The 24,276-nt window shown below is 32.7% G+C and overlaps 1 protein-coding gene and 1 long non-coding RNA gene across 8 annotated transcripts in view; one reads left to right on the top strand and one right to left on the bottom strand.

Annotated features, from left to right (window-relative positions):
• On the top strand, positions 1 to 7,062 carry LOC139904742 (uncharacterized). Its single transcript, XR_011780975.1, has 3 exons — positions 1 to 4,340; positions 5,701 to 5,884; positions 6,040 to 7,062. It is a non-coding gene; the product is annotated as an uncharacterized lncRNA (long non-coding RNA).
• Positions 6,246 to 24,276, bottom strand: part of LOC121120281 (uncharacterized) — a 23,007-nt gene continuing 4,976 nt past the window's right edge. For 3 of the 7 annotated variants that reach the window (XM_040715126.2, XM_071889656.1, XM_071889657.1), the window contains exon 2: positions 6,246 to 8,928. In XM_040715126.2, the coding sequence (XP_040571060.1) occupies positions 7,110 to 8,879 (1,770 nt within the window). In that variant the 5' untranslated portion in view covers positions 8,880 to 8,928 and the 3' untranslated portion in view covers positions 6,246 to 7,109. Of the gene's footprint in view, positions 8,929 to 13,616; positions 13,905 to 24,276 lie in introns of those variants that run through there. The other 4 variants (XM_040715128.2, XM_040715129.2, XM_040715127.2 and 1 more) reach the window with 4 other exon arrangements.

The raw sequence follows: 24,276 nt of genomic DNA on the forward strand, positions 1-24,276 counted from the left end.
TATCAAAATTGAGCTATTTTAATTTAAAGAAAAATAAAAATTTATAAGGATGATTCAAATTAATTAAGAGTTGTTTTACATTTATAATTTTGCTATATCAAGATTTTTGAAGGATTTTCTTCGTTTAATTTTGCCATCAGTATTGGTTGTTTTAAACATACCTAAAGACCTTTAAACGTCCACATTTTTAGTTGGAGCAAAGTTCAAGTTGAAAAGATCTTCGGGAGTCTAGTTAGAAAGAGACATCTCATTATCACCACTATTGATTTTACGTCCAATCTTTTGCATAAATGGAAGTTCATGATTTCGCAACTTGGTGCAAAAGTATTTTTCCTTTGTTGGAAGATTCAAGAGGGATTATTCAACTGTCAATTTGGGACTAGTGATCCATGATTTTTACAATGAACAAAATTATGGGGGAAAAAATGTCATATCAGTTTGAGGGAGTTATCACATTACCTAAACATCTATCAAGAGTCAGTTCGTACCATTCTGACTGAAAATTTGGGCATGAGACATATCGCTGCACGGCTTCTTCCAAATAACTGAATCTTCTGCAAAAACAGTACCGTGAGCAAGTCTCTTCGGACATGCTTCATCGTGGGAATTCCAACCCGACGTTCATGGAACGCATCATAACTGGTGAAGAGACGTGGTTCATCAGAATGGTGATTGAGTAAAAAATATAGTGGTGAGTTTTGGGGGAAATTGTCTCAACTTTTTGATATTGCTTTATGTGGTTGCTATAATAGTAAGAAAATAAGTTATATTAAAATTAAAAACTGTACTTGTGAGGCATTCAGAAAAATTCCATAAGATGAATTTATTTCCTACATGAGCTCCAAGAATGAACCCAAATTATATTAATTACTTTCCATTGGTTTAGATGCAGCATATGGCAATGCATTATTAAGGGATCTGAGGTTGAAACGTGTAACCTGCTCTAAAAAGCCTGAAATTATGGGGAAACATAACAGTGATTGTAAAACCTGGAGCTAAATACCTAAATTATTTCTTACTTATTTATGGAAAAGCTGAGAAACCTGTAAATGAATTGTTTTCATTAATAGATGAATCTGGAAGTATTGATTCAATCAGAGCTATTAATAGTAATGGGCCCACACTTAATATAAGGCACAGGGGTGGTATTATTAGACTTCTGGAACAAAAATTGAATACTCCATTGGGATTGATAATTTCATATTGTCTTCTTCATTTCAATTAATTTTATTATGGAAACTTAACTTTTAAAAGAGTATTAGGAATCCTAGTATCAAACTTGTCATAAAGATCCAATAAAGTTTCAGGCAATAAAAGGATAAAAAATACTTCATGAAAATTTGCTTAATTTGAGGATTTACATCCAAAAAAGAAATCCATCAAAAGAACGTACAAAAATGGTTGTCAAGATTCTTAATAGTATGCTCCAACATTTTTTCAAATAAAGGAGTATCCTTATATTAGGTATGGTTCTAAACACTTTTTCTTTGCTTTAAGTCAAGCAAAGAAACATCCTAAAAAAAATACAAAAGGATGTTGCTGAAACTTCATTCAATTTGAACAGCACACCCCAAAAAATATAAGTTTAAATGCTTTATATGGTTCGCATGAAGATACTAGAAGGAATGTTCCCAACATCATCATAAAGGATAGAAAAAGAAGAGAGCCGGAATCAATAAGGCAATATATACGACCCAAGGATCACTTGAACTTAAATGCAAATAGTTATTTGGAGTTAGTAGACTTATATACAATTTCAAAAAGTTTTGTAATTGAACCTCCATTAACCTTTGACATAACGAATGAAGAACTTCTGAGAAAATTTGGATCTTCCAGATATCCCATGCCATTAAAAAAATGCAGAAAAATATGTTACAATAACAAATCAAGACGCCAGAGTAATAGTTGATAAACTGTAAAGACACCAAAGATTTCTAATGATTCATGGTCTAAATTATTTAAGAACTTTCAAAAGTCAGACTTGAAAACCATAGCTCAATATGAGTAAATCTTACTATAGCTAATTTGTTTTAATTGTATACACATTTAAGTAAGGCACTTTTTTTTATTCATATATTATTGATATGTTATGGAAGTTTATAACAGAATAAGTATATATATTTTTTTTAAATCTATAATAATACATATATTATGGTTCTAGGTAATTTGTCGCTAACATTTTTGCCCCCTGCATTTTTCCGAACTACATTTTTGCGGCTGGTTATTTTTCCTAGAGAAGATTTTGTGGCATGACATCTTCGCCGTCTTTTTATGTTTTTATATTATCAGTTCGAACTTTAATGTTGTATGTCAATCAGATGAATTAATTATATAGCTAGGAGAAGAATCAAAAAGGAATAATGATAAAGATGTAATAATTTGTAATCTTGTGTTGTTTATATATTTAATATTATAAGGAAAAGTAGTAAGGAATCACGGAGGGATGCTGAGTCTATTTCGAAAGGACTCATTGACTTGTGGCGCGTTAATGAATCATAGTTGTGGTCTTAGTTGATTTTTAATTGTATAAATCTTCCTAAATTTATAAAGGAGTTCTGTTTTTTCTTAAAAGAGCGAAGATGTTACATATTTCATAGTATAGATTACTTCTTTAATTAAAAGATATACATTTCCAAGGGTTTTTGTTCCATTTTGTATTTTTTAACTGATCACAATTTGAAATATTAAAATTCGAATGATTTTATGCATCATTAACTTAAATACTTTAGACGAAAATGTGTTTGTAGGTTGAGCAAATTTCGGCATTTTTATTCTTATACTAAATTGTATACTCGAATATCCTTGGTTTATAGTTTGTAATAACAGAGTTGGGCAAGTAAATACAACTTAACTTAGCTTAGATAAGTTAAGTTATTTAACTTTTAACTCAACTAGTTAATTATTTAAACAGTGTTATTTTCCCTATGACTTAACTAGTTTTTTTAAACTGTATTATCTTAATATTAACTTAACTTGATGAAGTTAAATTAATTTTGTTATTCAAAGTTGAAATACTAAAATACTGTCTTTAACTAACCGTTAGTTCTCGGATAATTTAGTTAAGCACTGTGTCGACACTATTTGTTTTATTAAACTTTTCAACTAGGTCATTCCACATCAAATCGATAAAAATGATATTCACTGGAGAGACCGATGTAATAATCTTTATTATGAAGCCTTGATAAATCTCTCAATGGACTAACTTAAATAGTCATTTTTTAATATCGAAATAAATTTTATCTTAACCAAGGTTGGGTGAGTTCATTTAACTTAAATTACTCTAAAGTGAATTAACTTAAACTTAACTAGTTAAAAATAAATAAATTAGAAATTAAGTTTAACTTAAATGGTTAACTTTCATAGAAATCGAAAATAACTTTAATTCAACTAGTTATAAAATACAACAAAAGAATAAAAGATCTATCTACTAAATGGGTTTTAAAGTAGATTGATATATTCAAATGCATTCAAAATACAACGATTTAAAAATAGGGTAGGTGGTGTAAAGGCCGAAACTTTAAAGGCCTCTACGGGAAGACAACAAAAGGGCTGAAATTTTGGATTTTTGAGTTTTTAACTAATATTAAAATATGTGCCAAATTAAAAAAAAAAAGAGAAGATGGTGCTGTTTGGAATGACCCATATATTCAGAATTTTGCTCTACCTACGTACACATTTTCATCCATAGTATTAAAATGGAATCGAATGCATCTCGATTCTTTAATTTCAACGGTATCGGTCTTGCTTCAGCTTTATCAGTCTCGGTTCTGAGTGTTTACTATCCCAAATTTTCCTCAGGAGCCCCAAAACCAATAGAGAATTGAGGATTACTTTTAGTCTACAAATACATAGACCCACATGTTCCGTATAAAGGAGGCCTCAGCTAATAATATATTAGTGAGCCTTGGCATAGTAAAGTTTGGGAAACCCTTGCTTAAAAAATATTATAGTTATCATTTTTAAGGCCCTGACAAGCTTAGTAGTGGACCTGGATCCATAATCTAACCCACCCTTTCCTTCTTTCTTTACAGCGTTTGGTGCCTAAAACTACTTTTTAGATCCATAAGAACCCCTTAGCTATGTAGAACTCAGATACAACTGTATAACCCTGGTAACGTAAAAAAAAATCATTGAAAAATGTTGAAATTGCACAAAAGAAACTCATAAAATTGACTTGTTGATAAAAGTTAATTTATTTTTTATAGTATGTGTAATGTATTTTCCTTATACATTCTACATAGGAACAAAAGTACAAGAACCAAGACTGGTAATCAATATATTGCAATGTCGGATCCGGTTCTACCGGTTCAAGAACCGGAACAACTTGAAACATTAGACCGGTAAGGGCACAACCTTGCAAATTAGCATATAAAAATTTGAATTTATATTAATTTGGACATGTTTGATTTTTTTTAGGTAAAAATATTGAACTCGTGACCTTATGGGTAAAAACTCATTTTGTTGAATGACACAATTATCTATTAAGTTGTTTTTTAAAGTAGATCGATTTCTTCAAAAACATTAAAAAGAAAGCGATTTAAAAATAGAGTAGATGGTGTGGTGTCCGAAACTTTAGAAGCTTCTAAATCCTGAACCGAAGGACAAAAAGGCTCAAATTTTGGGATTTTAACTAATATTAAAATATGTGCCAAATTTGAAAAAAAATACATCGAAGATGCTATTGTGAAAATGCCCTATCGTGTAAACTTGTTAGAATATTGAAGATATTAATTTTTAGAATGGAATGTGTTTAGATAAAAATTTATAGCCATATTCAAAAATATAAAGTTTAGATTCACTTTTAGTTAAAATTTTCCGATTATGTAAACATAGTCCTAGCCTCTGTGGGCAGTTGGAAAAAGTTATCAGACGGGAAGTTGAACCCCAAATCTGAAATTATTTGAATTGCTTTATCTAAAGTCTCAAAATCAAAAATATTCCTAAATGAGGAATAAATCAAGAAGGTGTACTTCTGTATCCGCCTCTTGGAGGCCCCATAATATTCTTAGATAGAGTGTTGACCCCAAAGAAGGGTTAAGATTTGAAGGCATGTTAGCCGTTGTCAAACCAAAATGTATCTTTCGATACCCTGAATCCTTCCAGGACGCATTAGACAATGCTCGATCATTCCAAACATTGTCCAACATCATCTTGATTGAGCAAGAGACAAATATATGATGGCTTGGAGCCGAGCCTAGTGATTCCTCCTCCAGGATTGCTATTTTTAGGGGCTCTTTTAAAGTAGAGACTACAAGTATCTTTCTAGTGTCCTTAGAGCTTTTCCATTCTTCTCAGGCATTGCACGGAGTAAAAACATAGCCTTTCAGTATTCAGTACTTTTTTAGTATTCTATAAGTTAATTTATATAATAATGTAGTGCCATGCATGTAGCTATGTCCAGCTTATATATCCATGATGATTTAACCGGAAATGAAGTTCCATTTAAGAAAACTCTCGGGACTCATAGTGCATAAGTGTGATACAATCCTCAACTCTTAAGTATTTATATAACCATAAACAGTTATCATCTTATGAAATATATTGAAAAATATGAATAAACAGTACCTAACTTTTACATTTATAATAATTTATTGCACATTCCAATCAGTTAGTTCTATGTATAATATTGAATCCCTTTAGTTTAACAAACCCATATGTCTTAGCCTTATTCTAATATATCTACTTAAAAAATCATTTCAGATCTTCACAGAATGAATTTGGCTCTTGATATCGGAACATAAATCATACGTTTTTCAAAATCGATGAACATAATCGCATATCGGCTATGACGTCACGCTCCATCGACAAAGGAAAAAGCGTGGTGAAAGACAAACATTAGAGCAAATATGTGTAATTAACATACCTTGTATTTCAAGTTACCTTGGTAATATTTACAAATTATATTTCTACTCAATATTAAATTTATTATGACATCAATTCTAATCCATTAACACTACAAATCATATCTGTGTAAAATTTAACTACCAGTCACGGTTGGATTTATATCTAAATTGTTTTTTTCTTCTTCTTTTTTTGCAGAAAATGAAAACATTTAAAAATACAAGTACGCATCTAATCATTGTCTCTTTTATCCGATTATCCAACCTTACGCTGCAGATTTGACATAAAGTAAAGCAGGTTTTTTGAATGGCGATTATACTACATGGCACATGCCTTGTTTTTAGATATTTACGTAATATGTCATTGCCCTCGGTGCCTCGATCAAGTCAAAGAAATGATGGGAATTAACTAATATATTATATATTTATTTATTTGAATATAATTATAATAATTGCTTAATGAAAATAAATTAATGTTCTCAATCATAACATATAATAGTTCTATGAATGTCTCAAATCCAAAAACCAATGATAACTACAACATACATACGATTAAAGGCCACTTTTCATTCTGGTTCAACCCTCCCTTCGTAAGCAAATCATTATTGTACCTTGGACAATAAGATCGACAAAGGAAAGCAATTGCAAGAAGTATTGTTTAAAAAATATCGTGTAAATATTATGTATGAAGGTAATATATAATTTTTGCCATCAAAAGGTAACTGCACGAATATCATTACTTTAAACAAGCTCTCCCCATGTTGATTTTTAAGTCGTATTATTATAATTACTGCATTAATTAGCACCACCGCATTATTTGAGCTGATGAACGAATTAAAATATGTGAATGTAAAAGTAGGGAGAGAAAGGATGAACAAAACTAAATAAATAGGTAAGAGATGAGACTCATAGAATTTAACAATCTTATTTCATATTGTGTTTATATATAAATATATGTATATGCATAGTTTTTTATAAGACCAAAACATAACTGGACTTTTATCTTGTCATAAAAATGCAATATGTAATTCAAAATTAATCTCTTCACAACAAAAACGACAACAATAACATCTCATCAATCTTATTTCTCGGTTTGTCGGAATGGTAAATATATATGTAGGTAAGGCGTGTGTAGTCTTCTGTCTGTCCGTATTTTTTTTCTTCCTCGTAGTTTAATATTATTTGTATATCCATTGTTTGTTTTAAAAATTCCTTTTTTTTTTAAGCACTACAAATAAGATGTTGACTAGACATCAATAACGACTAACTTCAACTGTTGTTGTTCATGATTTCAATATTGTCCGGTGGACTACCTCTAAGACTAATATACAATGAGTCACTTGGCACTAATTTTTTACTCACATTAATAGAAGGTTTATTGAGTAGGGGAGTGTTCGAAATAGATGAACACTTGGTAGAGGATAAAGGCTCCTTCACCTCATAGAGCGGAGATAGATGAAATTTAATATCATCTATTAGGTTATTTGCAGGGGGCTCTGAAAGTTCTCGCTCAACAGATGAACGTCCACTTGGAGGAAGTCTTTTTCCTATACTTTTAACAGATATACTTCCGAATGAGGATCTTCTAGAAGAACATGCAGATGGTGCTCGAAAAAGTTCAGCCTCCATATCTAGCTCCAGACCAGAGCAGAAACTACTAGAAACAAATTCGTCATCGTGAACAGGGTGTGTCTCACTTATCTCAGCATCCCATTCCAATTCCTGATCAGATTCAGGTGGTATGGACATTTTATACTTTGACTCCCTTACATCATGCCATCCCTGTGTAGGAGACTCCCATTCCAACGAATTGACGCCTGAGGAAGAAGTTGGATCAAAATCAAGACTAGATAGTGCTATCATGGAGTAGAAATTCTTATTCAGGCTTTGATTAATTCGTAGAGAATGTGGGACTTGATCCTCTTCTGTTCCTTCATCGTTCTCATTTTCTTGCTGTTTACAATGGTTTACACTAATGGATGGAACAACTCGTGACTCGGATTGAAAACTTAGCTCTGAGGTCAAAGAATCGAATGAAGCTTCTCGAATAAGTTTACGAACTTCTCGAGCTCCTTTAATCAATTCTACCATGGACCCCGTTGCGCTAATAATAGAGTCAACAGATTCCTCACGTTCATATCGACCATAGGTAATACACTCAGAACAGTCACATGCATCTCCACTGCTCAAAGATGAAGGACCATAAGTGGCACCACATAAATGATCTCGACCATCCCCTGGAGACCGTTTAGTAGCTGTAAATAATTTTACGGAGGGATAATACATATTGGACCCATTGAGTGAGGGATCCGACATGCCTTCACCCTCCGATCTATCTGCAATGAAGGATCCATTATTGCTAAGCCAACTCCCGCTTCGTCTCCGTCTAGGATGGTTAAAGTTGGAGTTTAATTGTAAGTAAATAAAATCCTCTGAGTCAGAGTTCTCATCATCTGCAGAGTCAGGACTTGAAGTGGGAGGGAGACGAGATTCAGTTCCTCTTTTTAAAATAGGAGAATTACAATTAGACGACACATTACTATAATGAACCCCTGCTTGTTGATTCATATATTGATGCTTTCGAAGACGACAGGTCCCTCGCTGACAATTGGGACATGGGGCGATGGTTCCCTGTCTCTTTCGGAGAAGAGATGTGGGAGAAAGACTGAAATTGTTCGGCTCCTCTTTAAGTAGAAAAAAATCTTTTTCTCCTTCAGAGAAGAGCCACCGAAGCCATGACACATGTTTACCGGGAAGATTTGAATTATCATCAGATCTTTTTTGAGAGCTCTGCTGTTTTTCCTCCTTTTTTCGAAATAGTATCCATAAGGAAATCCCTCCAGACCCCAACAAGAGGAGAAGAGCTCGGGGTTTGGTTAGGGTGGAGCAAATGTAACCCTCAATGTCTGAGCAAAGTTTATAGATTTGAAATGATGCAGCCCCAGCAAAAGATATTAAGTCCGTTTCAGACGCACCATGATAAAGGCATGTTTGTGACCAAGTGAATCTAGGTAAGCAGAGAGATGATGCCCGGTCCATCTTGCTTTATTAGTTGACAAAGTCTTTTTCATTGACACCAGTGCATTGCCTGAAAATATATAGAGAGAAGTGGTGAGTAAAAGTCAATACCTTGCAACAAAAGTATCAAATAGTAACTAACAAGGAAAAAATAAGTAATCATACTAATGCGATAATTGTAATATAAAAAATAAAAACCCTGCCCAACTTCATACAAAGTATAAAGGAAAGTTTTGCCAAGAAAAAATACTACATAATATATTATAATATGCATTTCAATTAGGCCTGCCTTAGTTGAAATTTGTATTTTATAGAACATAACTATCAACACAACTTACACATTTTATGTCCTATGTGTAGTCGTTCAAAAAAAGTTCATACTCATAATCGCAACACTTATTATTCCCTAATTTATTTGTCAACCAAATATTATGTATTCAGACTCACTGAAGCAATCAGTAAGAGTTAATGAATGGATAATACTTATCGTCAGTTTCTAGTCCAAAAATATGAATTCAAGTATAATATTCTACCGATAGAGTGTTGATTTTGTGGTCTACTTGTTTTATCAAGATTATTTCAATGGCTCTATTTTATATCTTTTTTAAAGTACAACTAATGTTTCTGACACATATGTCAAAATTATATGAAATGATACTTTTTCCATCACAATTCCATTCCTACGATAATAATAGCAACTATAAATGCATCATATTTGGCAAACATCTTGAGGAAAAAGAAACAAAGATTTGTTTCACATGACTTAAGTATATGTACGTTAGCTACGTAACAAACATATTACTCCATAATGAAAGTCTATTAATTTAAAAATTCCATCTATTAGTATGATTATATTATTATTCAATTATAATTTAGAAAGTTCTCATCATCATTATTTAAAAAAATTGTGAGTGAAATGGGATGGGGAAGGTCAAAATCAGTTAGTACAAGTGTTGGATAGGTCTAAAAAAACTAAAGAGACTGCATTCCGGTCCTTATAAAATGTGTCTGTTCTAGGACCGGTCTCTTAAGGGAACTACAACAGCTGACACGACATAGTTACTTACTAAACCATTTCAGTTGTTCATCATTGCATCTTTCAAAGAGTCAAGATACATGAAGTTTGAAGTATAAGGTGTACGGGTAGAACTTATTTTTATACTTTCTAACTATATTTCATTATTTTCTTCCTTGATACATTCTTCAATCCCAGCTAAGATTGAAGGACCGACTAATCGGTCCTTAGGATCGTTGAATGGTAGAAAAGAAAGGATAAAAAAAGAGACTGATTGGACATTTTTTATATATAAATGGACATGTGGGATTACGATTTGAATTTCGATCCATGTTATGGATTGAAATATTGATCTAGAAAAATAACTTAAAACTGATCCGATATAAAAAAATTGGTCTCAGACTGGGTCTCAAAACTAGTAGTTATCAAATTATATATTATAATTGTTCATAGCTTAACAAGAGCTAATTCCAATTCAACACATCAACTTTCAGAACACTGGAAGGGGGTTGTGGGTGGAGGAGAAAAATTGATAGCTAACAAGATAAGAGAGCGTAAATTTGTATGCTAGTGAGAGAGGTAACGCCGTGTTTCATCATTGACATACATATATTTTCCCCTTGTTCCTAATAAGATCTTTCTAAGAAAGAAAAACGTCAAAAGAAAATATGAATAAAGAAGGAAAGGCATGAATTATTATAATCATATGTCAATGACGAAGTCAAAAAAGCGAGAGATTTGACTTGATAGTATGTAAATCATTGTATCAGTGGAAGTTTATTAGATTTGTCATGATTATATATAGTGTACAAGTAGATTATACAAGTTGATATTTGTGTAGTCTCGATTTACAAATTCGAAAAAATTTAAATTTTCATAACCAAACCTCATCAAATGTTTGAAGTTGTGTGGCGCAGTTCTTAGATGATTTTCTAATCAATCATAACTTCTTATGAGATTTTCTAATTTCTAAGGAGACATGTACCACAGCTTTTATAACGAATTGCATGGTCTCATTATCAAAGTACACATTGCAATATAAATTAATCAATGTGGGGAGTGGGATACGTACTTCCAAGGACCTCTTATTTCCTGGGAAATAAAACAATTATTAATAAAACGGAGATGCAGTCATGTCTATTTATAAAAACATCAACTCTTGCTTATTTCAATTTAAAAGTATGTTCTATTTAGAGAATTAGGTTATTTCATTATGTGACCATGAGAGTATTCAGTGAGTTGATTTAATTTGACATAATTGAGTTAATCATCTGGCTTTTTTTGGAAATTAAGAATTTTCGAGACCAGGACAAAAACCTTTTTATTTCTTAAATTAGTAGAGATATTTACAAATCCATTTAATTACAAAGGTAGGGAGCCTCCAGAAACCTAATTATTTAATCTAACCACCCTAAGCCTCAACCACAGCCTCCAACCTGGCACGGAACCTGCTGCACGCCTTGATCAGGTGATCTTTATTCATATCGTCCATTATTGAGGCTCTCAGAGAAGCCAAATTGTTGTGATCACGCTAGTTGGACTCCTTTTCCAAGACGCCCCACACGAAATAGTCCAAAGGATTGTAGCCCGGGGAGTTAAGGGCCACATTTCCTTAGGCCAGAACATCTCCAAATTGTTCGAAAGCCAATTTTGTACCAGATGGCTGGTATGAGCGGGTGCGCCGTCTTGCTGGTAGAGATATGGTCTTCCGGTTGCTACCTGCAAAACTCCTTTGTGACTTTGTACACGGTGGCAGAGGACAACTTGAGAAAGACGATGATCTCTTTGGGCGCACAGCCTAGACGGAGGGCAACTATGATCGCTGCACGATGGACCTACTCGGAGGATATTTTCAACGTTTTATAGATAGAACTTGTACAAAATTGTCTGCTGAATCTGATAAACTGGTTTTTAAAGCTGTGTCACTAAGGGTTCCCAAGAAATAATTGTTCCAAAAAGTTCTTAATTGTAAAATCTCCCAGGCGTTTAGATAAACTCATATTAATAAAGAAAAAAAAGAAGCGGGAAGTACTTTATGTAAAATTTAAAAAAAAGGAATGTGACCTTAGATATTTAGCAACGAGCTAATGTACAATTATGTATCGGTTATTATTATTTTTATTATTCGCGAGGAGATAATGTCTAAGTATTGAGTGAGTAGCTATGTGTGAGTGTGCTCATGAAAAACAGAGGGCAACACCAAGAATTTGTAGGGAGTGTTACTTTATATATTATTAAAGCAAAATATGTCATTTAGCCGACACCTAATAACTCCAGTCAATGCCAAGTACTTTCGCTAGTAATAAAAATGAACCAGAATTTGTGCTCATCCTTTTGACCCTTATTGTTTGATAATTTATGAAATTTAAAAACTTAGTTTTGGCATTATATTTAGTAAAATATCGAGTAAGCACAAATTTTTACTTTGATGTATTATTAATAGTCAAGACTCGTCCCAATGACGTGATCAGAAATAGAAAGAGAGAGATTTATTTTATAAATCTTGTTGCCAAACATTATTCTAGCAACATTGCTTTGAACATTGCTAATATGCTACATAAGTCATAATCCTTAATAACCTATATTTTCTATCAAATTAAATATTAATTATTGTATTATATATGAAGGATGCTAGTATTGCTAACTATTCATTTAAATTATTTTTTTGGTTGTAATTTGTAGAAGTTACGACTTGTTCACGGTATATACATTAATCATTGTACATCTATTAGAAGGGAAAATCCAGACATCCCGCTGCGGGAGAGAACTGATGCACTTATTAAATAATAGTTAAGATTTAAATCTTAAAATAGATGAACAAATATACACCGCAATACTCCATTTAGTCTGGATTCGATCCGTCTAGTTATCGTGAAAATTCAGTTTTCTCTTTACAAAACTCTTTAAGTAACAATATCCACTATTTATATACACGCTAAATGAATATAATATCATGTAGTTAGTTGCACAGATAACCTCAAATAATTCAGTATACCCGCAGAATCCCGTTAACATGCATACATACATAAATTAAAACATATATTGAGCTGTGGACAATACAATTCTATCAGCATGAACTCATTTTCAATTGTGTAGACTCAAAGGCTGGGTAGGACATAAATACAATGACAAAAAACATATCTATGAATTCCTACTCAATGATTCCAACAATGGAGAAATTACATATATATTGGCTCTTTTCCAAAATGTCTGGACATCCTAATGAAGTAATAACTCCTCCTTGACTAAACATTTATCTTGTTTAAGAGTTTGCAAAAAAAAAAAAAACTGAATATATGAAGAAATATGTACGAGGGTGGTCTGAAAAGTTTCCAGCCTATACATAAAGATGGCAGCACTCGTAAATCAAAGCTAGTGACAACCTAGTTTCCACCATTTTTGACGCTCAGTTGTTATGTAACCGTCGTTTGCGTTAGTTGATGCGAGTGTTTTTGAGAAAAAAAATTGCATTTTTATTTTACAAAAAAGTATCCTTGAGAGTCTACACACTTCTCCCAGCGATGCTCCCCCTCTGTAACCCGTGTCCTGTCTGTAACTTTGCTCGGAAAAGTGTGTAGAATTACAAGGAGACTATGTTGAAAAATAAAATATAAATCCGATTTTTTTTTGCAAAATCACTCACATCAACTCACTCAAACGACGGTTACAAAACAACTGTACGTCCAAAATAACTGCAAATTTAGTCAGTAACTGCCAACAGATGCTATATAGATGTGACTAACTTTTATTTACAAATGCTGCCATCTCCAAGTTGCAGTAGAAAACTTCTCATAGCCCCCGACTATCCATGAGTATAATTAATTAAAACAAAAGTACAAAACAACAAACTTTGAGAAGAAGGTACATTGTACATACATACAAGAGATGCCTTAAACTTATCACATTAATTCACTTGACTGTATACACATCAACTATACATTGATATATAAATAGGAAGCAGTCAAATTAGATAAGAGTAGCAACAAAAACGAAAATCCTTAGTATAAGCCAGAAATAAACAAATGTAGTTATGTAGTATACACTATACACATTCAGAAAGGGTCAATCAGGAAAGGATTTGCCTTACTTTTTCAAGAGGAACAGTCAACTGACGTAGGCAATTCCTTCTTCCACTAAATAACATAATACCTTTGTACGCACGCTCCAATATTGCATCATACTATTGAATTTTAAAAGGTCTCCCTAATTCACGAGTGTTTATTTTCCTAGCTCCAAGAAATGGAGTGGATCCCTGATAATGTTCACATCCCATTTGAAAATATTTATATGCTGGTATATATTAGAGTTAAGACTCTATCAGAAACAGAATTTCCCCTCAGTTTGGTCTTTAGTGATTTTTTTTTCCTATACCGTTCTGGAAATTGTTAAACACATAAAAAAAATTATCTTTCCAAAAGAAAAATAAAAGTCATTTGTCAATTTTTGTGGGGCAGGATCAAAGCGATTTTTTTGTAGACCAAATTCTACTCATCGAAGTTGGATCGAATTTGCTAAAATTATAACAGATTTCCAGATCCAAACTCAACACTTGTATATATTATACTGTTTACAAGTTAAACAATTTTATAAGCAAATATACAAATTGCAGGCAAAAAATGGGGTAGAATATTCAAAATGAAGAATGTACTGTACTTGTGGTGATGATAATGCAATGTTTGAATATTTTTTAGATTATAAATGGGGTAATACATGACGGTTTAATAAAAATTATTAATTGATTATAAGTATTCTATGGCATCTAAGGGTCCACATTTCCATAATCTCTAATAATTATTTATATACATTATTCCATACTAGCAATAGTACCCGGCATTGCCCAGAGTAATTAAGCGTCGGCTAAAAGACAAATTTTGTTTAAATAAATAGAAAGTAACTCCCTAATAAATTTTGAGTGTTACTCTTCGTTTTCATGAGCACACTCACACGTAACTACTCAATACTTCATCAGTTCATATGTGTTCTACTCTCAAGAATGAGAGGATAATAACAAGGGATTGATAATATTGAAATAGGGACGACTAAGAGTACTTTAATACTCTAGAGCGCTCACTAACAAAAACAAAGACAGACAGTGTTCACGTATGCTATATACAAAGCACCTGCGATAGTTATTTCATTTTTACGGACCAGCATATATATATTTTATTCAAATCTTAACTTATACTAAAAAATGCATATGAATTATGAACCACATACATAAGAGCGCAATAACAAAACAAACAGAAACAGTGGGGCATCTACGATGCTACATTCACACGCCTGCAATATTTCATTAACACGACTACATTGTTTATTCATTAGATCAAAAATATGTGGATGATATACATCAGGGATCACTATATACAGTCCACCGTGGATACACGCTCGATGCTACATGCACACCCCTGCACTATTTCATTAATACGACTACATTGTTATTTCTTAGATCAAAAATATGTTTATGATATACATCAGGCGGGACTATATGTATATATACCGTGACTATTTTTCATACAGACATTGCTTTATTAATATATAGAAATGTATATTAAGTAAGTAGTTTACATAGATCAAAATGAAATGATAGCATCAATGCACACTTGATAATTAAAATAATACAGTTTATTAAATAAAGCAGTGGTTCTCAAACTCCCCCTAGCCTCCAGATAAGGGGTCGGGTAGATGGTACTTAGTGTTGAGACTCGTTTTTCCAGGTTTGTTCTTAAATGTTATGTTTTTTCCTAGACCGATCTGAAACCGGAGTCTCACACCTTGGACCACCAAAAATGAAATTGTAAACTGAAATTAAAATTGCGCGGACAGATACAAAATAAAATAGGAAGTTCCTTTTCTAAAAAAAAAAAAAATTGTCAGACAATTCAAGACCATTTTTTATTGCAGACAGAATTTACTTCAATACCAGTCCAAATCGAAGTTGGACTGAATTAATTTAAAAATTATAAGGTGGCCCAAGGATTTCTCAAACAGACACGTGCGTAGTAGTACGCAATGTAAACGTTTGAGAGCCACTGAAATAATGCATTATGAGACATACAAATTGTAACTTGTACAAAATCGTAACTAAAATATATTTCCACCATCCGAATAAAAAATAAAAGAACTATGTGTATACAAACAAAGAAATATGAGACAAGTTTGAAAAAATCATCACTGTGAGTCGTTTTAATGCTTCATCAAATAAGAATTTTAATTTACTGTAGGCATCTAGCGAGAGAAATAAAGGATGAGGAAATGATTATGGATTATGTATACGTCTCGTACACCTATTGGATATAATATGTACATATAAGGCCAAATCCTAAATGAAAATATGTGAAAATTGCCCAGTCAATTACATAAGTTTTACTAATATATGAGCCTGTATGTACAAAGAGAAAAGTATTAACGCAATATCAAAATAAAATGAAATGCAATTGCAAGAAGGATTAAGCATAATCTTTTCAATATCGTATCTTGACCCGTACATTTATAAATTATAATAGTATACTGTTATTATCACGAGTTGAAATGACTCGTTATATCCCTAATATTCCCCCTTCAAGATATATGCTATGAATCATTTCGCAAGGGTGTATATACAATAGAATATTTACTGTAGAAAGTGAATCATTTCCTCTCTTTCGTTTCCACAAATATGAATTTTAAACGCAATGGATTCATTAAAACTAACGTAATTTCCCTAGTCATTTAGTTAATTCTTTCTATGGAATTAGGGATATATCGTAACCAAAAAAAAAAAAAATATCATACTTCATCTTATCAACGCATCCCAATAGGACACAAAATCCGTTTGCTAAATCAATTCAGACTCAAAGAATCTCAATCATCCAAGATCCAATCGAGGTCGGTGTTAGGGCATAGGGGGCAAGTGCCTCAAGCCCAGCTCTTGACTGGATTCCCCCTACGCTATGCAGAATTTAAAAAAATGTAAAATATACAGCGAAAATATTTTTTTAAAGGGCATAAAAAGAAATGAATTGAAATTGAATATTATTAAAATAATAAGAAGTCAAAGAGGTTTGTTTTAGAGACCATTCTTAATACACATCATCAAAAATTCCGAATGAAAAGCGTTGTAGAAATATTATTAATAATCTCAAACACGATGGTGACTGTGTGATTTTCTTCTCTGTCGAATAATTTACGGAATGTATAATTAATTCATGAATAAATAATCTATTATTCATAATTGCAATATAGGGCAATTTATTGTAGAAAAAAATAAATGTATATATTTGATGTTTAAAGAATTGTGGTAGTTTCCTGATTGTTTTAAAATGGTTCGCTATATTTGAAGGGTTGAGAACCAATGCTCTTGAACAGGAATGTCCATCCCGTAGTCTGCTTAATATTAAGTGCGGCCCACAATCCATTTTCACTTCAAGTTGTATTTTATAGCAAAATAGTCAACATATCGTCAAAATGGATAGACCACCCATAATACATAAAACTAAGCAAATAAAGGAATCTAAAAAAAAATTAATAAGAGAACCGAAGGATTTTTTTTCTAAAAAAAGTACAGCAAATTTTTAATTTTTTCAAAAACTAAAATGAAAATTGGATGATAAAACCATTAGGCAGTATTAAATTTTTCTGATGAAATAATTTTCGATGATTGTATCATAAATCAGTATAAAAGGGTTCAGGAAACACCACAGGATGTTAGTTGAAATTCAATATTCGAAATGGTGAGAAAGCACTCTTTGGAGACTAGAGCCATGGCTGTTGGCATGATAGAGGGTGGATCAAGCCAGAGAAATGTTGCTCTAAGGTTACAGATTCCTCTCAGGACCATAAAGAATTGGTGTAAGAAAAGGAAGGATGGACAAACCCATGCAAATCAGAAGGGTCGAGGAAGGAATTTTTTTAGCAAAGTTCCCAAACTGGTGAATTCAAAGTCTTTGACCAAAAAGAGGCAATCCACAAGAAAACTTGCAGCAAGATTGACTTCAAAGGGCTATCCAATATCCAAACCATCTGTCAACAAACTACCTGAGGCACTCTTTGAATGATTTGCCATACAAACCTCGCATGCACCCCAAACTTTCAGAAAACCAAAGGAAGGCCCGGCTTCAATTCTGTTGTGAGCAGAAACACTGGACTACAGATGACTGGAAATGTATTCTCATCAGTGATGAAAGTCCGTTTGAGCTATTTCACACCCCAAATCCCCAAACAGATCGGGGTCGGCCAAGAGATAAGGGAGATGTGGAACACACTCCAACTTTAAAATTTCCTCTGAAAATTCAGGTTTGGCCCGTTATCAGCCACCAGGCAGTGTCAGATCTTCCCATGATTCCACGAAATCAAACTGTGACGGCCGAGTACCACGTAACGGAGATCATCAGCAAGTATCTGATGTCAGCTTTGTTTTGTACTGAAGAAACTGGACCTCCTTTGAAGAGGAAAATGTTGTCTGACACATCAAGAGCCATTTTCCAGAAGGATAGTGCCCAGCTCACCACTCCAAAAAGACAAAAAAGTGGTGTTCAGATAGCTTGAATTCCTGCCAACAGTCCTGATTGGTCTCCTATTGAAAATTTGTGAGCCTAGGTTCAGAGGGAACTCAATGAAAATGTGCCAGCAACTTCAGAGGAGGAATTTAAAAAAAACCTGGCAAAAGCTTGATAGAAAATTTCTCCAGATACTTTGAATAATCTGTATGAAGGGATGCCAAAACGCATAAAATAATGTATTAAGCTTAAAAGCCGTCAAATTGGGAAGTAAATAAAGTTTTTCGCCAAAAAAAAAAAAACTTGTTTAGGTTATTTCATGATTTTTTTTTAAACCACCATCAATTTTTAGACATACTGTAGTATCACTTGAGCAGCCAGGGAGTACTTTAGCTCTTCTAAATAACCTCATCTAATGTCACATTTATTTTTTTAAATTTTATATGAAGTACTTCCCGATTTTTTTCTTTATTAATATGACTAACTAAGCCCCTGCGAGATTTAATTCATTTTATACAGTGCTCCCTGATTATAATAATCCTTTTTTTTTTACTTTAACCTATATTGGTACTGGGTGCGGCGAAAAAATCTTTAAATTTTCAATTTAGATCTTTATCTAGATGTATTTCAGTAACCAGTTGTAATAGGGTATGTCAATAAAATAAAAATAACTAATATGATGTCTTGGCTACCCTAATCATCGAGGTAGCCCCCCTTAACAGCAATGATGACTTCTAGTAGGCCACAGAAGTCCTTGGACCCATTGTGGATATAGTCCTTAGACATGGCATCACACTGCTGGTTAACGGTGACGGGTGACGGTCGGAGCAGGCCACATTTTCTTTGGTAAGAAAGGAAACCCATGTTAACAAATTATCCTACGTTGGCTTCTTGGCAGTGTCCAAAAGTGCACAGACCGAAATTCGTTAGTCTCGTTCAGATGGCATTTTCTCGGGTTCTAGGAACCTCAGGAATATCCACACACTGGCTGTGTGCCTAACTGGAGGAACATGCAGCAGCTTCTAATTTTAAGGCAATGAGAATTGAGAACTACTAAATCCTACCTTCCTTGCCTTGAGTGTCCATTTTTGTCTAGAATCCTTTAGGAAGATCTAGTTTTTTTGTTTATTTTTAATATATGACCGGAACAATTTTACCACATTCACAAAAACATTGATTGATGTAGCAAAAACGAAGTGTAAAGATTTTTCCCCCGCATCTGGTATAGGAATTAGGGAGCAGCATAAAAAGTGCACCCGGTGACGTTTGCTTATAAATAAATTATTTTTACTCGCTATCTGGCTCGTAAATGTTACTTTTTAAACCCTTTTTCACGATAATTAGCAAGATCATTTGCAAAAGAAATCAATTAAGTTAAATTGTATCGCTAGCAAGAGTTGATGTCATTACTAATACCCAGAAGTACAACAAAGTTAAATTAATAATATTAAAGGAGATAATTAGTTCAAATTGACATCTATAAAAAATAATGGTAATCTAGTATCCTGGATTAAAAACATACCTAAAGTTTCACTAAGTTAGTTCAATTTGGAAAAGGAGTAATGCACTCAACTATAATATTAGTGAAAATGATGCCTTGTGAAGCGGCGCTGTATAATTCAGACCTTTTTAAGGACGGCTCACACAGGACTGATTTTAAATTCACTCTACATATAATCACTTAGGTAATCATGAGAAAAAAATATCATATTTAGTTAGATTAGAAACTCATTGCAACGTCAACGATAATTATTTTCCAGAGAATCATACTATTAAACTGCATATCAATGAAAAATGTTCTTAGAAATGCCATAGATAAGTATGATTAAAAAAAATAAAAATAATAATCTCATGTAACATGAGGCGTATTGTTCTTCAATTTATCAAATGAGTTGCCATATCAAGACAGACTCTACAAAATACAAACTAATTAGAATAAAAAGGAAAGAGGAGACAAGATGGTTGAAATAAAAAGAAAAGAAAAACGATGTATATGAATTATGTTCAGAGTTCACGTAACCTCGATCAAAAAATATAAAATATAAATACCCTTCGAGGATGATAAGGGCTATGCATTTTTGTTTTAAAATAACTTTAACCATTTTTTAGAGTATAATCATGATTCAGATACTAGTAATAGTTCATGTTTCTGGTTTGTTCTTAAGAAAAATACATGACCCTATCGGAAACGTTGACTTGAATGAAATAATTTTAGATGAATCTTAGTCAAAAGACTTTATAAGAATGATCTGCACAAAGTCATGAAAATAGCACATATACAAAATTTTAGACGAATCGGAATTAGACAAAAACATTCATGATTGATATACTTGATGCCTCTTTCCCTTATATTCTCTATAGTAAAAACTACTTACTACATTAACAATTACTACTGTGTGCCCATAGAAAGCAAAATTGAACGATGAGTGCGTATGTAGGTAAGAGTCTCATGAAAGAAAGCTGCTCATCATATGATGTAATCAAAGGGTATTTATTTACGTGGTCAATTTCCTTAAATCAATATATCATCACTATATTGTACAATTGAGCCCAAAAGTATTCGTGCCCCTTTCAATATTTGCCATATCTATATTGGAAATCCTTAACAATTGTTTTTAATTTCCTTTTAGTAATATTTTTGATAAAAATAACTATTTATTGACTAAAAATATCAACTTCTTATAATAAATATTTTTTAAGCCTCAAAAACAATTTTTGCTTTTTTCGAAAAAACAACTACTTCCAAAAGATAAAAATAAAGACACACATTTTCTGGGTTTTTTTATCATGGTGAAGTCTGGAAAGATTAAAAGACTTCTATAAAATACTCGAGAGATCAAGAATTTCCTTGAACTATCTACTGAAGTATAAAACTGTGATGAACCAATTTCTTGCTTCAGTCTTATTCAACACTCAATATTACACAGACCAAGGAGTACAGTGAGGAAATCCGCCACCTTATAGTCAATTGCCATAATGAATGTGACAGCTAACAAGACATTTCCATCAAGTTTTCCATACGAAAATCATATGTCCTAAGCAGCATCACCAAATTTTAAAAAAATAGGCCATGTCAAGAATCTTCCTTGACATGGTGGGAAGTCCAAGCTGAGTTCCACACAAGTGAGAAATGCAGTCCGAGAAGTTGCCAAGTATCCGACAACAACTCTCAAATCCACCCTGCAGGGGTTGAAAGAAACAGGAACTTTGGTTATACAATCAACTGCACAAAATGGTTTTGCACACAAGAATGGGTTCCGGGGTTGTGTACCAAGAAAGACTCCACTCCTAAAGAGTAGACACGTACAGGCCAGGATGAAGTATCCCAATGAACACAAAGATGATCAACTCAACTTTTGGCGCACTTTGCTGTGGTCAGATGAGACAAAAGTGGAGTTGTTTGGCCACAATCAGTATCGGCACATTTGGTGACAGAAGGGCCAAAGCCTTCAACCCCAAGACCGCTATTCTAATAGTGAAACACGGTGATAGAAGTATCATGATTTGGGTTTTTTTTTTTGCTGTCAATGGAACTCGAAAACTTTACAAGATTGATGTCACCAAGAAAAAGGAAGACTAAATATATTGAGATTTTTGAAATGAATCTGCACCAATCAGCAAAGATGCTTACGCATGGAAGACATTGGTAATTCCAGCAAGACAATGACCCAAAGAACACATCTAAAAAAGTTCAAAAATGGCTTAATAGGCATAAGGTTATGGTCATAGACTGGCCAGCCCAAAATCCTGATATTAACCCTATTGACAATCTATGAACTACATTGAAAAAGCAGTGTGGAAAATATATCCAACAAATCTTAATGAAAGAGAGTCTGTCAAGAAGAGTGGGCCAAAATCGATTCCAGTTTTTGGCTGAAATTGGTAAGGACTTATCTCAAGCAGATTTAATATTTGAAGAAAGCCAGAGGCCATGTCATAAAGTATCAAGTCATTTTGCTCTTTGGGTATGAATACTTATGAAACTCCAAAAATGATATTTTATTAATTTACTCCGAAAAATGGTAAAAATATTATAATTTTTTTAGTTAAAAGTATTTTTTGATTGACTAGGGATATTTTAAATGAGTTTGTAGATCCAACATGAACATCCAATTGTGTTTTCTTGCTATTTTCAGAGTGTACAAACTGTAAATTGCATAAGCAAATTGTTCAAGTTGTGAATCAAGCATGAGATATATGATTTTAAATGAAGAATTTAGAGTAGATACTGGTGATGAGGATAGTCCAATAAGGGATAAATGAATGATGTAATCTTTGACTTTTGAATGAAAATTACTAATTAATCAGGCATATTCTACGGGACATTATGATATTCAAATGCTCACTGTAATATTACACGTCCATACATTATAACCAAGTAATTTTAATAAATCAATATGAATGATGGTGTAGTTAAACAAGGCGTTATAGGACGTAGAAACTGTAACTTTAACAAGTAACACTTGTATAGAAATCGCAACATGTATACAACATAATATATACGGTAAACATCACTACCTTGAAAGAGGTAAAATGCAATATCATGTTGAATACAAGGCATAGAAGGATTGTATATTTATTTATTTGTATGTCACGATAGCCTTAGCAGGATCTAATCCCGTGTGATCGAATTGGTTGTTTTTTTTTGGCTATACAATTGAACATTGCATGTAATTGTAGCACTTTCATACCAATGTCATTTCACAAAAAGGTTGAACAAAGATGTTAAGTTTACAATCTTTTTTTAAATTTTTGAAATGGTCATTACTGATTTTGATAATTTTTAGTGAGTGTGTTTATCCCAAACAAAGAACACTGTCTGAAATTTAAGACTTATACGAGCATGTGGTCCCATTTCGGAGTCCCTCAAAGTTTGACCCTTTTCGAAGGATACTCGAACTTCAGCGGGACAAAACTCTGCTCAGAATCAACAAATTTTATAAATGTTTGTATTGAAATACACAAAAGAACAAGTTATTTAATTGACTTTAAATTAAAAAATAATATTTATGGCAAAAATATCATTAAAAAATTGAAGTGAAATGTTAAAAATGCTACAAGTTTTATTTTGCCCACTCATATACTATGACTATGTAAAAAATTAGAGTGGGATCTCTATGGAATAATCTTCTTTTAGGCCTATATTTGGATGATGAGGTCATATTTGTCATAAAAGTAAATTGTTTATTTTTCTTGAATTAAAAATTGATGATTTTTTTTTTTTTTTTTTTGTATACCGAAGGTGAATACAAAAAATGATAATTTTTGTAATTACTCATGCATTACTATCTTCAACAAAAACTGTCATTATATAATCACAGAACATTTATTCCAGGGCCAACTAATTATATATTTGAAGGCCACATTCAGAAATCATAAAATGACCTCTAACTTTTTAGACGACCATGCTGGTGAATACCAACACTGTAAAACCTTCGTAAGCCCAGCAGGCCACAAAGGGAACATTCACATTGCTCAAGTTGTTAAATATTTTTATCGCCACTAGTCATGTAGTTAAGAGCCAGCAAACAGAGTTCAGGTGAAAAAAAATTATTATTTTTGTATACGCAGGCAAACTACGAAAGTGAACAGAAGCTTTTAAAAGGGAGTTTGACAATTGAAACCATTGAGGAGTACCTGACAATTTCATACATGTATACAGGAAACTGATGTATTACTTAGAGTTCATAAATAAAGCGATGCAGTGTAGTCGAAAATTGTATTAGTGGTTCATAAGAAATCATTTATCTACTCTGGATTACTCATGGGTTATGTAACAGTGAGATATGATGGTCCATTAATGAGGACTTTATATAAGAAAGTAAAGAAATAATTGTGCCAGGTATAAAGGAAATATTTGGAATATAAGATATTTAACAAAGTGGAACAACAAATGAATCAAAAGCTATTTATTACTAATACATTCATA

This window comes from Lepeophtheirus salmonis, chromosome 6 (assembly GCF_016086655.4).
Source record: "Lepeophtheirus salmonis chromosome 6, UVic_Lsal_1.4, whole genome shotgun sequence".
Lineage (NCBI taxonomy): Eukaryota > Metazoa > Arthropoda > Copepoda > Siphonostomatoida > Caligidae > Lepeophtheirus > Lepeophtheirus salmonis.